Genomic DNA, 16,719 nt, shown 5'->3' on the forward strand with positions numbered 1-16,719 from the left:
TTGCTCTTACCTTTATTTCATCATTTGTACTGTTTGGGGGTTTAACTTGGTGGTTCTTTTAACTCAAGTGATTGCTTAGAATATTGGTTTTTGCCTTTCTACCATATATATTATAAAGCTAAAAATTTCCCCTTAAGTATAGTTTCAGCTGCATCCAATACATTTTGATATGAAGTGCTTTTAATAGCATTTCACTCATTTTTTTTTCTAATTTTCACCATGATTTCTTCTTTGATTGATGGGTTATGTAGAAGTTTATTGCTTAATTTTCTCATATATGTTTTCTAGATATATTGTTTTTATTAATTCATACCTTAGGAGTTCTCTCAATGCACAGTAGGGTAAGGGTCCAGCATTATCACTGAAGCAACTTGGCTCGCAACTTGATTCCATCCCTGGCCCAGAAACTTCCACGTGCTCCAGTGTGGCAAATCTGTCAATCAATCAGTCAGTCATAGCTTAATTCGAGGTCAGAGAAACGTGTCTGCCCTTTCAAATTTAACCCTTAGTTTGGGTCCAGCCATGTGATCACTTATGATAAATGTTTACACTCCACATGTAATTTATTCAACATTAGATGCACATGTAGACATTTGAAGCATTTGTTGATTGTCAGCAAAGAGAATGTGCATATCTAATGTTGCTGGCAATAAGAAAGATGTTACAGTATTATAAGCCTTTGAGCTAGTAGCTGCCATGTGTGTTTGTCCTGAATAAGTTTCTAATTGCCTTTCATGTTTGGTTCTTGGTTTTGCTTAGATTTGTAGAAAACACCAAACATGTTGAGAAAATGTTTAATTGTGGAGAAGGAAAACAAAGCCACTGGGAAAGTTACTGCATGTGAGGTAATATAGTGTGCATTTTACATCTAACCATGATAATTTACTATTATAAATGGACATTTTCTGTGTTTAATTAAATTTTAAAAGAGAAGTGCTTGGAGATTATCAGTTAATACGTAACATAATTTTTCCTATATAAAATAATGGAAAACAAGCTCCTGGTTAGGGTTTTGCACAGAACATCTGCTCTTCAGGAGACGATAACTGACTTTAAGTGTTTAGGTGCATTCAGAGTTATAATTGCTGTGCCTTCCTGGGGAATTGAACTTTTATTGAAATAAAATACCCCAGTATATGTTTATTCATATTTCTCTGTGTATTTATCTCATACATCAACATTTTCTATGCTAAAGTATAGCTACACAAGTTTTCTTTTGGTTTGTGTTTTACATAGGATATTTCTCCATGCTTTTACTCTTATTTTTTCTGTAGCTTCAAATTTAAGATGTATCCTCTTCAGTCACATTATAATTGGGTTTTGTTTTTCTAAATCTAATTTGGATTATTAATTACTGGTATGCACCTAGACTAATGACACTAGCTAGCCCAGATTACCTTAATCTAATCAGAGATTGAGATGCTTGGAAGCTATATTTCTTTACTTTGTGTGACCTGGTCTCTCTCTGGTTTATCTTTATACCTAGGGTATAATCCTTTGGATTCCCTCCAGATTCCCAATGTGTTTACTGAGGCTGTTCCCCTGAGTCAGGCCCTGAATTGAATTTTTGTGCTCCCACCCACAAAACTGTTGAAAGCTCTGCTTAGCTTCACAACCTCTCAGCCAGTGTTTTATCAATCTACAGATGACTCTGGGGAAAAATGAGTCTAAAGTCTGGTCTCACCTATTTTTTTAGATCTCAGCCCTGCAAATCCTTCTTGTCTTGAAAGTTACTCATTGGTTTTAAACAGATTACTTTTTGTTTTGCTTTCCTAGTGGTTCTCAGGGAAAGATGGGTTTGAAGAACCCACTTCACCATTTGCAAAGCAAAATGCTCAGATATGTTCATAATTTCTCAGGGTATACAACATAATATAGTGATATACTTTTATGATTTAGCCTATTATGTCTGTGGTGATATGTGTGATTATCTTGCCTGCTACAGGGCAAGTTTTCATAATGGGAATTGGATGCACTGTGATCTTTTGGGTAACATGATTTGCAGTAAGCTAACTTCTGTTGTTCATATTGTAGTCTGTTGAGAAAATAGGAGCATTTTACAGCACAGCTGCTTGTTTACTCCCAGTGACTAGCCATATTTCAGTGCTCTTATGTTTCCCGCTTGTTCTGTTGTGAGGCTTTTGCACATGCTGTTCTCTCTGGGTAGTAGGTACAGCCTCATACTCAGGTTTGAGTATGAAATGTGTTCTCTGTGAAGCCTGTCCTGACCATGAATTTAGATCAGATAAGTGAACTTTTGTATAAGCTCATTTGTATGATGATTTGAAAAATGTCTGTTTTCCCCACCAGTCTCTGAACTCGGTGAGATCAGAAATTAGGACTTTTTTTTTGACCATTTTATCATATATACCTAGTTCAGTGTTTGGAAGTACCTGTTTCACAGGTGATCAGTTAATAGGTTGTCAGTTGTTAATAGATGATCAATTAATATTTGTAAAAATGAAGAAATAACAGAATAAAGTAAGGAAAGATATGTAAGAAATGCTGTGCTGATAATAATGGTGGTTGTGATAAAAATTGAAAAACACTGCTTTTGAGCAAAAGCCAGATTTAGTCAAACACTGGATTTGCACAATACAGCTGAAGTTTTATACCGTTACGTTTACAGTATTAAAAATACTTGAAAAAATTCCTGAGAATTTATTATTATGAATGTTTTCACATTTATCCCCCTCCCCTGCAAATATTTTATTACATAAACTTTGAAAGCACTAGGTTTTTGACACAGCTATCATTCAGAGGACAACAAATTATATCATTGCCGGTCATTCTACTACTGAGATAAATGGAATAAAAAATCATTGTTCTTGAAAGCTTCACAGTCTCAGAGGAAACTGATCTTGGAATTTATAAACACATACCCACAAAGTAAGGTGCTATGGTTTATTCTATCAAGGGGAATTGGTCTTGGCTGCATCAGGGAGATGAGACCTTCAAACTGAATCTTGACTCATAAGGATAGTTAATTAAATGGCTAAAGGAATAGCGTTTCAGAGTTCCCAGTGTGGCTTAGTGGTAACGTATCCAACTAGTATCCATGAGGAGCAGGTTTACTGATCCCTGGCCTTGCTCAGTGGGTTAAGGATTTGGTGTTGCTGTGAACTATGGTATAAATCACAGACATGGTTTGGATCTGACATTGCTATGGCTGTGGCATAGGCTAGCAGCTGCAGCTCCGATTAGACCCCTGTCCTGGGAACTTCCATAAGCCGCAGTTGCGGCCCTAAGAAGTCAAAAAAAAAAAAAAAAAAAAAAAAAGGAAAGAAATAATATTTCATTTAGGTGCATGTTATGAAAGTATGTATTGTCTTTGTGGATGAACAAACAGTAATTTTGCTGGTAGCTAGGGCATTTTGTAAGAAGAATTTATAAAGGCAGATTGGGGCTACCTAGATTATTAGTTCATCCTTGGACATGTTGACCATAAAAAGCTTTTAAAGATATTCCATAATGTTTCAAATTAGAAGATCTAGAACTAGACTTCCTGAGTTCATATTTCAAGCTCTGCCACTCACTCACTGTGTGACCTTGAACACATTATTTAACCTCTCTGCCTTAATACTCCTGTTTATAAAGTAGAGAGGATAATTGTAACTCAGAAGATGGAAGTTATCATTGAATGAGTTAAGATGTATTATGTCCTTAGAAAAGTGCCTAGCACATAGAAAAATCTCTTTGAGTGTTGGCTTTTATTGCTGCTATTTTTATATACATTGAGGAAAAACCTCAAAGATTATAATTTCACTCTTTTAGCCAGACAGAACTAGAGGTATGAAGAGGTTCAAGAGATACTTTAACGGTAAAATTAACAAGTCTTCAACTTGTTTACTGATTTTATGTAATAAAAAAGCTCAACTAATAATGCTTCTGTGTGCACTATAAAGGCAGGTTTGAAATTTGTGTAACATTTTCATGATTTGCAAACTTATAAAATTTAAATTTTCTATTTGTGTTTTCTTTTAGAGTTTATAGAAAATTTCAACTGTAGCTCTTGAACTAGAAGCTGAAATAATAGAAGCTGTTTACAATGCATTAGGGTATTGAAGAAAATTAATTTTTGAGTTAAATATTTGGAATATAAAGAAGGGAAGGTGACTGAAAATGGGGCGGAAGAAAATACAAATCACACGCATAATGGATGAAAGGAACCGACAGGTAAATATAAATTTTAATTTATTTAATTGATGTAAAACATTTTTTAAAAAGGGATGCAGGATAGAATGGTTGGTTTTTTAAAAAAATTTAATTTCAGAAAAATATTTTTATTTCTGTACTACATTAAAATTTTTAGAAGTCAAAAACTTTTGACTTTTCATCATGTGCCTTAAAGAAACTTTTAATTATAAAATTTTTTTTTGTTAATTATAGAAAACATAGGTGATCAAAATAGGAAAAGAAAAATCACTAGTCTCACCGCTAAAATCCATTGTATAGATTTATCATAATATGCTTTAGTCTTCTGTACATTTGATTTTGTCTGATTGTTAGTTTTATAGGCATTGATAATCATTTTAAATTATCACCTCTATTTTCATGATTTGATAATTCCTAAATTAACTATGGTTACCAGTGAGTGTGTTCTGGTTAGATTTTTCTGATTAATCAACAAATAGTGAATTTTTTTTACAGCTCTTATTATCAAATATTTCTAAGTTATATATATATGTATGTATATATATATATATACACACACAGACATACATATATCAACTTTAATTGATAAAATATATCAAACTTAGTTTTCAGTACAATGTAAGTAAACCCTTACAAATTCAAGATAATTGTGATGACACTGGTATGTGAACACGAGAAGTGTAAGTTTTTAAAGCCGGTGTGAGCAAATTATGTTCTGTGGGCTGGCTCCCTGTTTTTATAAATAAAGCATTATCAGGACATTGCCATGTGAATTTCTTTACATATTGTCCATGACTGCTTTCACATTAAAACAACAAAGTTGAGTAGTTTCCGTAGAGACTATATGGACCATCAACCTAAAATCTACTCTGGCCTTCTAAGAAAAAGTTTGCCAACCACTCGTTTTAAAGAAAAGAAGGAAGATACTGCTGTGATTTATGTGAAAGAGTATTCTGCCCATGTATTCCTTTAAGAGTTTTATAGTATCTGGTCTTATGTTTAGGTCCTAAATCCACTCCTAGAGTAATGAAAATAAAAACAAAACTAAACAAATGGGACATAATGAAACTTAAAAGCTTTTGCACAACAAAGGAAACTGTAAACAAAACAAGAATGGGAGAAAATATTTCCAAATGAAGTGACTGACAGATTAATCTCCAAAATATAGAAACAACTCATGTAGCTCAATATCAAAAAAGCAAACAACCCAATCAAAAAATGAGCAGGAGGTATATAAATAGGCATTTTCCAAAGAAGACATACAGATGGCCAAAAGCACATGAAAGGAAGCTGAACATCGCTAATTATTAGACAAATGCAAATCAAAACTACAGTGAGGTATCACCTGGTGCCAGTCAAAATGGCCATCAAAAAAATCTACAAAAAAAAAAAAAAACATCTACAAATAGTAAATGTTGGCGAGGGTATGGAGAAAAGGGAACCTTTCTACACTGTTGGTGGGAATGTAAGCTGGTGCAACCACTGTAGAGAATAGTATGGAGGTTCTGTAAAAAACTAAATATAGGAGTTCCCGTCGTGGCGCAGTGGAAACGAATCCAACTAGGAACCATGAGGTTGTGGATTCGATCCCTGGCCTCGCTCAGTGGGTTAAGGATCTGGTGTTGCCGTGAGCTGTGGTGTAGGTCTCAGATGCGGCTTGGATCTGCCGTAGGCTGGCAGCTGTATCTCCGATCCGACCCCTAGCCTGGGAATCTCCATATGCTACAGGTGAGGCCCTAAAAAGGACAAAAGACAAAAAAAAAAAAAAAAAAACCTAAACTGAATACAAAAGTTCCTGCCATGGTGCAGTGGATTAAGAATCCAACTGTAGGAGTTCCCATGGTGGCGCAGTGGTTAACGAATCCGACTAGGAACCATGAGGTTGCGGGTTCGATCCCTGCCCTTGCTCAGTGGGTTAACGATCCGGCGTTGCCGTGAGCTGTGGTTGCAGACACAGCTCGGATCCTGCGTTGCTGTGGCTCTGGCGTAGGCCGGTGGCTACAGCTCCGATTGGACCTCTAGCCTGGGAACCTCCATATGCCGCAGGAGCGGCCCAAGAAATAGCAAAAAGACAAAAAAAAAAGAATCCAACTGTAGCAGCTCAGGTAGCTGTCAAGTTGTGGGTTTGATCCCTGGCCTGGCACAGTGGGTTAAAGGATATGGCATTGCCACAGATGAGGCTTGGATTTAATCCCTAGCCCGGGAATTTACATATGCCAGAGGTGTGGCCATAAAACTAACAAAAAACTAAATTTAGAACTACCATGTGATCCAGGAATCCCACTCCTTGACGCATATCCAGAAAGACTATTATTTGAAAAGATACACACACCTCAGTGTTCCTTGCAGCACTATTTACAATAGCCAAGACATGGGAAGCAACCTAAATGTTCATCAACAGAGGAATGGATAAAGAAGATGTGGTACATATTTATGATGAACTATTAGACATAAAAAATGAAATAACACCATTTACAGCAACATGGATGGACCTAGAAATTATCATACTAATTGAAGTAAGTTAGAGAAAGATATAATATGTGATCACTAATATGTGGAATCTAACAAAAAGTGATACAAAAGAACTTATGAAACAGCCTTGAAGATTTTGTAACCAAAGATATTGTTACCAAAGGGGAAATGTGAGGTAGGAGCGATAAAATTAGTGGGTTGGGATTGACATATACACACTACTATATATAAAATAGGTAACAAGGCCCTACTGTGTAGCACAAGGTAATCTACTCAATACTGCGTAATAACCTATATGGGAAGGTAATCTGAAAAGAAACATATATGTATAACTGATTTACTTTGCTGTATAGCTGAGTATCTATCACTATCACTTCCTAAGTCAACTGTACCCCAGTAAAATTTATTTTAAAAAATAAAGAAGGAAAAATAATATCATAGAATGCTGTCTCCAAAAAGGTTGCATATCAGAAGTTTCAAGAACAGCTGGTTTTTGGAATCTTACCAGGAACAGAACAGTACTGAAAATGTGTTCTGCAAAGCCTAAGCAGTAGTTCATCTATAATTGAAGACAGAAATTCAAGTGAGCAGCTGGTAAAGATTTTAGTGGAAGTGATTAGGGTTAGACCAAATTGAAGAAAGCCCTTTTTTCAGTTCATGAAGATTTGTTAAAGTGTAAGGCTCACTCAGTATGATTCATTATAAGGACCGATAAATAGAGAAGAAAAAATAACCATTCCAAGATTCCAAAGGAATGATTCTAAGCAAGATTGCAAGTAAATTTCCCTTCACAAGTCTGAGAATGGTGACATGTAGAGGGCTCTGGGGACCTGTTTCATGAACAGGTATGGTATATATGTAAAATAGGGCTTATTAGGGAGTCCTCTACATACAAGCATACATAAAGCACACAAGATCCTGTGAGCTCTCATTATCCCATAGAGAATCATGTTTAAAATGAGCATAAATAGACTAGAAGTACCAGTAGAGAGGACTCCACATGTTTAGAGGAAAGGAGAACTAGCAATATGTAAGTGACTGTGTAATGGAACTTTTAAGCTAAGGAAATGTCCTGGTTGAAAAAATGGAGCCTGCCACTCTATCTCAGTAACAAGAATTAGCCTGTACCTATGTTGAATTTATTTGCTAATAAGTCAGCACTTTGCCAAGAGCCAAATGGGACAAGAGTTTCTGAATTCCTCCTCAGACGATTTTGGCAAAAAATGCAGGAAAGATATAAAAAAAGGTAGTTGGGCAGTTTATTTCTAAGGTTAGATTGGTCACAGACACAATTTGTCATAAGCTAAAACAGTATCTTAATTTTATTGATTTTGGGAGTTGCCATTGTGACTTAGTGGGTATGAACCCCACTAGCACCAATGAGGATGCTGGTTCAATCCTTTGCCTTGCTTAGTGGTTTAAGGATCCTGCATTGCCATGAACTGTGGCATAGGTCACAGACACAGCTTGGATCCTGAGCTGCTGTGGCTGTGGTGTAGGCCAGCAGCTGCAGCTCGCATTTGACGGACCCCTAGCCTGGGAACTTCCATGTGCCACAGGTGAAGTCCTAAAAATGTAAATTTAAAAAAAAATAAATAAAGTTTTACTGATTTTGGAATTTGTGGATTCTGAGTTAAAAGTTTCATTATTCTTTAATTAAAAGGGGAAAAATTGTTTCTGTGCAGAAGAGCCGTCATTTATTTCGTACAAATTTGAATACCTCCTATATTTGAGAGACTGTTGGGCACCAGAAACTCATTAAAAATATATAGCCTACGTGTACGATTTAAGTATTTTGCAAATAGAAGTAATCTTTGGTAATGGGAATGTTTATGAAAGGAACCACCCAATATCCATTGGTGGGATACTTCAGGAGCATTTATTGAAGGAGGTAATAACAAATAGAGTTTTGAATTACTAGAGTTTTTGAGCTAGTAAGATAAATATCACACTTTAAGTCATTGGAACAGTGAATGAAAAATCTTGGGGGTGACACTATTATGCACTTAAATAGCTTTTTCACGTCACTTCCACTTAGAAATTTCTGGTAAAACTGTATGTTTGTCCTTGGGTGAACACACTACTTTTAAAAAAGTAAACTTTATATTAAAGTATGACAAAAAGAAAAGTCTACAAATTCTAAGTATGTGTCTCAGTGAATTTTTGCAAAAAAGAACATGGCCATGTAGCCAGCATACTTCACTGTACCACCTCAGAAACACCCTTTGACCTTTTGCCCAGTGGTTATCACCCTGTCCCAAGGAAAGTCATTAACCTAATTTCTAACACCAGAGGTTAATTTATGCCCATTGTTAAATTTTTTATAAATAGCATACATTCTTTCCTGCAGCATTATGTTTGTGAAATTCATCAGTGTTACTATCGCATGGAGATAGATTTTGTACATTTTCAGTAATTTATAATATTCTATTGTGTGAATAGAATACAATGCATATATTTTTTTCTCTTGTAAATAGCCTTTTGGGTTGTTTTTTACTTTGCAACTATTTTGATGACTCTTATTTTGACTATTCTTGTATATACCTATGTCTTTTGGTACCCACAGACATCTGGGTGTTTAGTTGTTAAATCACAGAGTATATTTGTGATGAACTTTAATAGCAGTTGACAAGGAGTTTTCTAAAGTGGTTGTGCTGATTTATAGTTTACACTCTTCTGACAGTGTGTAAGAGTTCCAGCTCTCCTAAATCTTCACCAGTACTTGGTATTGTCCTTTTTATTTTAGACATTCAGTAGGTGAGCAACAGTAACATTTTAAGTTTGTTTAATGTCTGGGGAAGTTTCTGTCTTTTCATATTTTTATTGGCCATCTACTTTTGTGACTTACCTGTTTACTTCCTTTCCTATTTTTTTTTTTTTCCAAATGGGCTGCCTCCCTGCCTTTTTCATATGAATTAGGATATATCCTATATATACATAAATTATTCTGAGTTTTTGATCCATCATCTACATTATAAATATTTTCTCTCACACTGTGGCTTACCTTTTTACTTTAATTATTTTTAAGTGAATAACATTAATGTTGTTCAGTTTACCTTTTTTTCTCCATTTATGACTAGTATTCCTTGTGTTATATTTCAGAAATCTTTACCTGACACCTGGCCATGAAGATCATCTTCTGTGCTTTCTTCTATTTCACCTATCATGTTTTAGATCTGCTATTCATTTTGAATTTGTTTTTGTGTGTGGCCTGAGGTGTAGGGATCAAAATTTTTTATTTTTCATATGGATATTCAGTTGACCCAGTGCAAATTATTGCACAAACCATCCCAAGAAAACAAACAAAGAAAACTTACTGGAATTTAGATTTTTTTTCCCCCTTTGGATATATGAATTGATTTAGGGAGAACTGAAAACTTGTAATCTATGAATATGTTCCTTCCTCCATCCATCCCTCCCTCCCTTTCCTCCCTTCCCTCCCTCACTCATTCCCTTCTTTTCCTTTCTTCCCCCCAACCCTTCCACAGAGCGTCAGAGTGACCAGCTCAGTCCTTCCCTTCTCACTGGTATATTAGCCCCTAGAGTCTTCCATTTTGTGTCTTCAACCCCTCAGGACAAAAGCTCTGTCTCTCAGTAGCAACCCATTGCCCCAAAGGACTAGATACTATACCCAAAATCAGTAAATACCTGCAGGGCAAAGGCAGCTGCAGAGCACCATCTCTCATTCCTCTAGAGTCTTGGCATCTTCAGTACTTCCCACTTTAGCAGCTTTCTCATGTATTTGGTGTATTCCAGTCTGTTTTTATAGTTTATCTCAGTGAGTTCTTTGATCTTCTACCGGTTATTTCATCTTATTTAGAGACGGACATCCTCTTATACTTTAAAAAAAAATAAAAAGAAGTAAATTTTTAAAAAATACAGAGAAAAATATTCAAACACTTACATTTGTTATCCAGAACTAACATATGTCAGTTCTTACATATTTGCTATCTCCATTTATAGAGGCACTGGATTTTGTGGGCTAGCCCTTTAGTCTTATTCTTTTTCTTTATAGTCATTGCAACACTGAGTAAAATGACAATTTAAAAATAAAATTTATGTTTATTTTGCCTGATACTGAAATAGGTTTATTAATACTGATATTTTAAGTTTTAAATTTTATAATATTTAAAATAAAATGAAATAAAATATTTAATATGTTTCAAGTATCAAAATTTAAAACCTGTTGCAGGAGTTCCCTTTGTGGCTCAGCAGTTGACGAACCTGACTAGGATCCATGAGGATGCAGGTTTGATTCCTGGCCTTGCTCGAGGGGTTAAGGATCTAGCATTGCTGTAAGCTGTGGTGTAGGTCACAGACGTAGCTTGGATCCTGTGTTGCTGTGGCTGTGTGGTAGGCTGGCAGCCGTAGCTCCAATTCAACCCCTAGCCTGGGAACTTCCATATGCCAAGGGTGCGACCCTAAAAAGCAAAATAAATAAATAAAAAATAAAGCCTGTTGCAAAACAAAGATCGATTTAGTAATCAAAGTAATAGAAGAATTCTTAGTAATTGAAGTAATGGTGGCTTTGTAAATCCTAACTCTCAACATAATTTCTTCAAAAATAAATACTGAAAAACAAAAAGAGCAAATAGAATTACATAAAACTTACAACCTTGGCACGACTAGAAGGCAAAAGAATGTCCAAATTCACATTACCTCCAAGTGGAAAATTATTAGCAAGTCACAGTATACTGTTGAACTTATACTGCAAGTCTTTGTAGTGAGCAAGGGTACTTCAGGAAAAAGTATGTGGAAATGAGAACAGGAGACCGACCATGTAGGTATCTTGAGATTGATTTGAGATCACCACCAAGAAGAGGAAGTCTACTGTTAAGTCCAGAAATTTTGAAAAATATTCTTTGTAGATCATAAGAGACCACAGGTAAAGAAAGGACTTAAAATGTATGGGGCTCAAGGAAGTATGTAGTCTTGATAAAGCAACTGTTTGAGGAGAAAGAGGGTAAAAAGGAAGGCAGAAGTACTCTTTGGAAAATGCTAGTTGAATGGAAATGAAGAGAAGAGATAGATACAAATCCTTCAAATCCTGCAAAGGATATATTTATCAAAGGACACAACACTCCTCTCCCCACTACCGATATCTTCCATTAAAGAGACTATTCTTAATTCCTTTAAAAGGAGAGGTGCTATTGAACTAAGAATATTTTAAACCACTCTCCACTGTTATTTCTTTCCATAGAAATTCAGTGCTATAAATACTCTTCTCCTGTGCAAACTATTGTAAAGAAGAAAACAAAATGATATTCAAATTATTTAGGTGATGAGGTTGTTTCCCCCCCCAAACAATGAAAAAGTAGGAAAAAGCTTATATGACTTTCCAAGCTGGAATAAATTTCCTTAAACAAATATTTAGGAATATTACAGACAAAAAAAAATCATGGTTAAGAATTTTGAAATACTCTGAAAGAAAGTGGATTTTTAGAAAAAGCATAACTGAAACAAAGTGATTAAACTCCAGAAGGAAAAAAGATAAAGTCATATTGAAACAAAGACTAAATTACGCAGTGATTAGGGAATAATAGATTCAAGTGAAATCTTATTATTAGTTGAAAGGAGGTAGGGAAAAATCTAAATGAATGAAAATGAGACAAGTAATTTCAGAAGGTTAGAGAGAAGTTGGTTGAAAAAGGATATGGATAAAGAAGGTCCAACTTATGTGTAATTGCAGTCCCTAAAGAAGTAAAACAAAACCTTAGAACCAGAACTAATATTTTTAATTAAAGTTTTCATAAAGAAGAGAAAACAAGACATCAAGGATTAGGTGGAAATGCAGAGATGAACCTTGATACATATCCTACTGAAATGATTAGATCTTAAGATAAGGAAAAAATCCTCAGGGCTTCTAGGTATAAACAACCACACATTTATAAGTACAGAGAATTAGACTGATACTAACTTTTGCAAAATGAATATATAAAATGAAGATAATAAAATAGGGCAGCATTTTTTGAAAATGCGAGGGAAAAGTCTGAAGCAAGGATTTAATTTGCAGTCAAGCTGTATTCAACTACAAAAGTTATAAAAACAAGTTTTAAACATACTAGAGTTCAGGGAGTTTTGTGCTTATGAACTATTATTGTATAGTATAGTGGTGGATAAGCTTCATATAACTGAGAGATGCCTCAGGAAACTAAGGCCAAACGGTCCATGACCAACATTTAATATACATAATTGTAGATTTGAGCCTAAAGCAACATGGGGGCAAGGGTGGATGAATAATATGTCATATTTATTATATATGACTTTATTTTGACAAAATAGAAATAATGCAACTGAGACATGATAGAAAGGAGAGAGAAAGAGGAAAGTAGAACACGCACACTGGTTATTGTTTAGGCAATAAGTGAGAGTTAAAGAATGTCATTAAGATTTGACAGACCAAATAGTGACTACAAAGGTATCCACTAGAACAAAAATGCTAATCTTCCTTAAATTTCTTCTAAAGGAGCAAAGAAAACACATTATTTTTAGAGAGGAGAAATAGGAAATACACATAATATGTATAACTTAAATATTTATTAAAATATTAAAGTGACAATGAAATGTCCAAGCGTTATCAATGAAATTGTTACCATCCCAGGCCCTTGGCCTCCTTAATCAGTAGAAATTGGTAAGAGGCCAGGCAGGAAGATTCAGGCAAGACTTTATTGGGGCCACTGCTGTAGCAGTGGAGAGGGAAAACACAAGTGGTTCTCTTGCTCACTCCCCGAGAAGGGAGGTGAGCTGTTTCCTTATATGGAATAATCATTACTAGTTAGTAACATGCATATTAAATGAGATTTTTATTTTGCACTTTTCATACTAGCAAAAAAAGAGTAACATTTATATGAAAAATTATGAAATTATTTAAGGGAGTATCTTAGAACTGTGCTATTGAACTTAGAGACATATCTACAAAGTGTGGTTAAATAAGGAAAATAAAGAGTATTGATAGAGGCCCTGTTTTGTAAAATGCTGACAAGATCCCTTACATGCGTATGTATACCTGTAAATGTGCATATGGTTATATGGTGGAATGAAAGATTCTAAGTTGAAAATAAGGCTTAAGGGGTTTATGTTGGTGCAAGGGAAAATAAAGGGGCAGGCAAAACACATTATATGCATTAAGGACTTTTTTAAAAGATTAAATAATGATGAGATTTAAAAACTATTAGGAAAAACTATTAGGAAAAAACTTGTTGTAAAGTGTGTTCCACAGAGAAGGAAAATAACAAAGTTCCTAAGGTGGAAAGTGGCTGGTGGTTAAGGAAAACATGCACATGCATGCATGCGTGCATGCATGCTCTCACTCATTCATGCACCATCATGCACCAGTGCAGCATAGTGGGTGTAAGAGAGAATGATAAGAAATAAGATCAGGAGTTCCCCTCATGGCTCAGTGGTTAACAAATCTGACTAGGATCCATGAGGTTGTGGGTTCGATCTCTGGCCTCGCTCAGTGGGTTAAGGATCCAGCGTTGCCATGAGCTGTGGTGTAGGTCGCAGTTGCGGCTCAGATCCCGTTGCTGTGGCTCTGGTGTAGGCTGGTGGCTATACCTCCGATTAGACCCCTAGCCTGGGAACCTCCATATGCCACGGGAGCGGCCCTAGAAAAGGCAAAAAGACAAAAGAAAAAAAAAAAAGAAGTAAGGTCAGACAGATAGTTTGAGGCCAGATCGTTTATTTTGTTTTCTTAATGAGTTTGGTTATTACTTTCAGTGCAGTGAATAACTCTTAAATTCCCACTTACCCATTTTGATTTATGTTTCAGATATAATTACTCTGGCAGGTATGTGGCAAATAAGTATACTGTAGAGTGCAGTAAGTAAAGCAGGAAATCTAGTAAGATGATTATATAAATAATATACCTGAGAAATTATGTATCTTTACCTAGAATGGTAGTGGCATAGATAGAAGTAAATAGATTTGGGATATGTTTTGGAGGTGGAACTAACTCAGTTTGCTGAAGGATTGGGTAGGGTAGATTATTGTGATAAGAAAGATCAAGGCTCACTCTTAGATATCATTGGGTTTTATTTGAATGAGTGATGGTGCCCTTTCCTGAAATGGAGAAGACTATGGAGATAGTGTATTTGTTGGTTTTAAAATCATGAAGCTGGATACAGTTACCTGGCAAGGACTGTGAGGGAAATGGAGAAGGGAGCCCACATCTAAAGCCCACAGACACTTCAGTATGTGGAGGTTGAGCAAAGGAAGAGGGTATCACTCTAAAGGCTGAAAGGAAGCAGCAGGAAGCAGGAGGAAAACCAGGACAGTGTTGTTACATAAACAACTGAAAATAAATGACGAGTGAGACTATGGTCAGCTTTGTCAAATGCTGCTGAGATATATAGTAGGATATGAAAGAAAAACTGACCCTTAACTTTAATCACATAAATTGAAAGTCACCGATGATGATATTGACAGGTCTTAGTGGATTGTGGCGACTAGAAGTCTGCAGTAGGTTGAGAAGAGAACAAGTGGTGAGAATTGGGAGACAATAACTATAGACATTTCTTTAAAACATTTTTGCTGTGAGAAATGGCATAAAGAGGGTGACAAGACAGGTGGTAATTGGAGGGGCAGCATGGAGTCAAAGGAAGTCCTAAAGTATGTTTATAAGATCTTTGATTTGACAGGAAGGAAACCATGATGGGGGAAGAAAGTGAAGCATGTGGAAAGAATAGGAACAGAGATATCAGTAATAACAGCAGAGAAGGGGGAGTGTGGAAAAGTACATATTAAGCCTTTGAACTGATAGATTTAGTGATGGGAAGTGATATAGATGCTGTTTATTTCTATTTTCTCAGTAGTTTGAGGCAGGTTACCAGTGGAGAGAGGATTTGAGAGAGAGGAGGTAGGAAGTAGCTGACTTGGAGAATGGGCTAGTGAGACAAACAAGCCAAGTTAATACTGTCAAACAGTGTTAAGTGTTAGTTTGGATTTAATGTCATCACTTTTAGAAACACCTGAGGGGGTGTGGGTGTGCACTTATGTTCTCAGTAATTGTTAGCTCCTTGCATAAAGATCAAAGGATAAATGGGTGTGTGTGTGTGTGTGTGTGTGTGTGTGTGTGTATGGGGGGTGGGTGTCAGTACTTGGTTGGGGCTGTGCTAGGCAAGTATGTCAGTGAGAGAAGGATAAAAAAAGTTGTGTTTTTGTGAGGGAGTGAAAAATAGTGATGGACTGTGGAATCTAAAGAGAAGAAAGGGCATGAGAATATGTAGATGGTAACAGTGGTGAAGTAAATCGATTGGAAGACTTGATGAAGGTTAAAGACTTTCTGGAGTGATAATACAAAATAGGAGAGCTGGGTAGGAGGCAGTCAGGATGGAATGTGTGAAATTGAGATTTTGAAGCTAATGTGATTAATCGATGATGGCAGAGTTAAGATATGACAATAGGTAGTGCTTGACATGGGGTGATGGCTTATCATTTGAAGGTTGGGAGACAAAGGAACTGAGAGACCAAGGTGTTTGCGTTTTTTACACAGATGCTGAAGTCACCAGAGATAAGAGCAAGATAAGCAAGAGAAGCAGTTATGTGGTACTGACTGGTGCATGAGCAAGAGTAACCAGAGGGTCACTACAAGGAGCGTTATTGGGTGGTATAAACTTAATGACTTGAGCTTCAAAATATCTGGAGTTTTTAGAGGAGAAAGGAAAATTGAGAGAATGGGGAGCAAAAAGGACTTATCTTCCAGGCCCTTGAGTATAGGAAAGGTAATAGTAAAAAACAAATTAGTCTGTATATGAGAGGGCTTCAGAAGGTGACAGGTTTCAGTTGGGAAAAAAAAATTCCAGGAAGAATTTGAGGACATTGGGGTATTTGGTGATCTAGACTCTGAATATCAGTGGGTGCAATAGAAGGGCTTAGGAAGGAGGAGAAATATAAGTTAGACTAGTGGATGTACTTAGTTGTTCAGGGAGTAAAGTCTGAATGATGATGGATTATTTGAGGTGGGATTTGGGTTTTCTGGTGCCATTTTAAGCTGGATGATGGGGCCGTTGGCCAGTTGTTTCCTTCTCTGGTTCTTTGCCCCCCAAAGTGGAGTGGCAGCCAAGGATGAAGAAACCTGCCTCAGGAGGTTGC

The 16,719-nt window shown here is 36.1% G+C and overlaps 1 protein-coding gene across 2 annotated transcripts in view; it reads left to right on the plus strand.

Moving 5' to 3' along the window:
* Positions 1-16,719, plus strand: part of MEF2A (myocyte enhancer factor 2A) — a gene marked incomplete at its 5' end in the record, with an annotated part of 110,383 nt that overhangs the window by 15,497 nt on the left and 78,167 nt on the right. Inside the window, 1 exon segment of one of the 2 annotated variants that reach the window (NM_001099698.1) lies at positions 4,123-4,176. Within the exon segment in view, the coding sequence (NP_001093168.1) occupies positions 4,123-4,176 (54 nt within the window). 2 annotated transcript variants of the gene reach the window in all.

Source organism: Sus scrofa, chromosome 1 (genome assembly GCF_054392235.1).
Source record: "Sus scrofa isolate SSC_HxYL_T2T_F1_AM1 chromosome 1, Sscrofa_HxYL_maternal_Yorkshire_Landrace_v2.0, whole genome shotgun sequence".
Lineage (NCBI taxonomy): Eukaryota > Metazoa > Chordata > Mammalia > Artiodactyla > Suidae > Sus > Sus scrofa.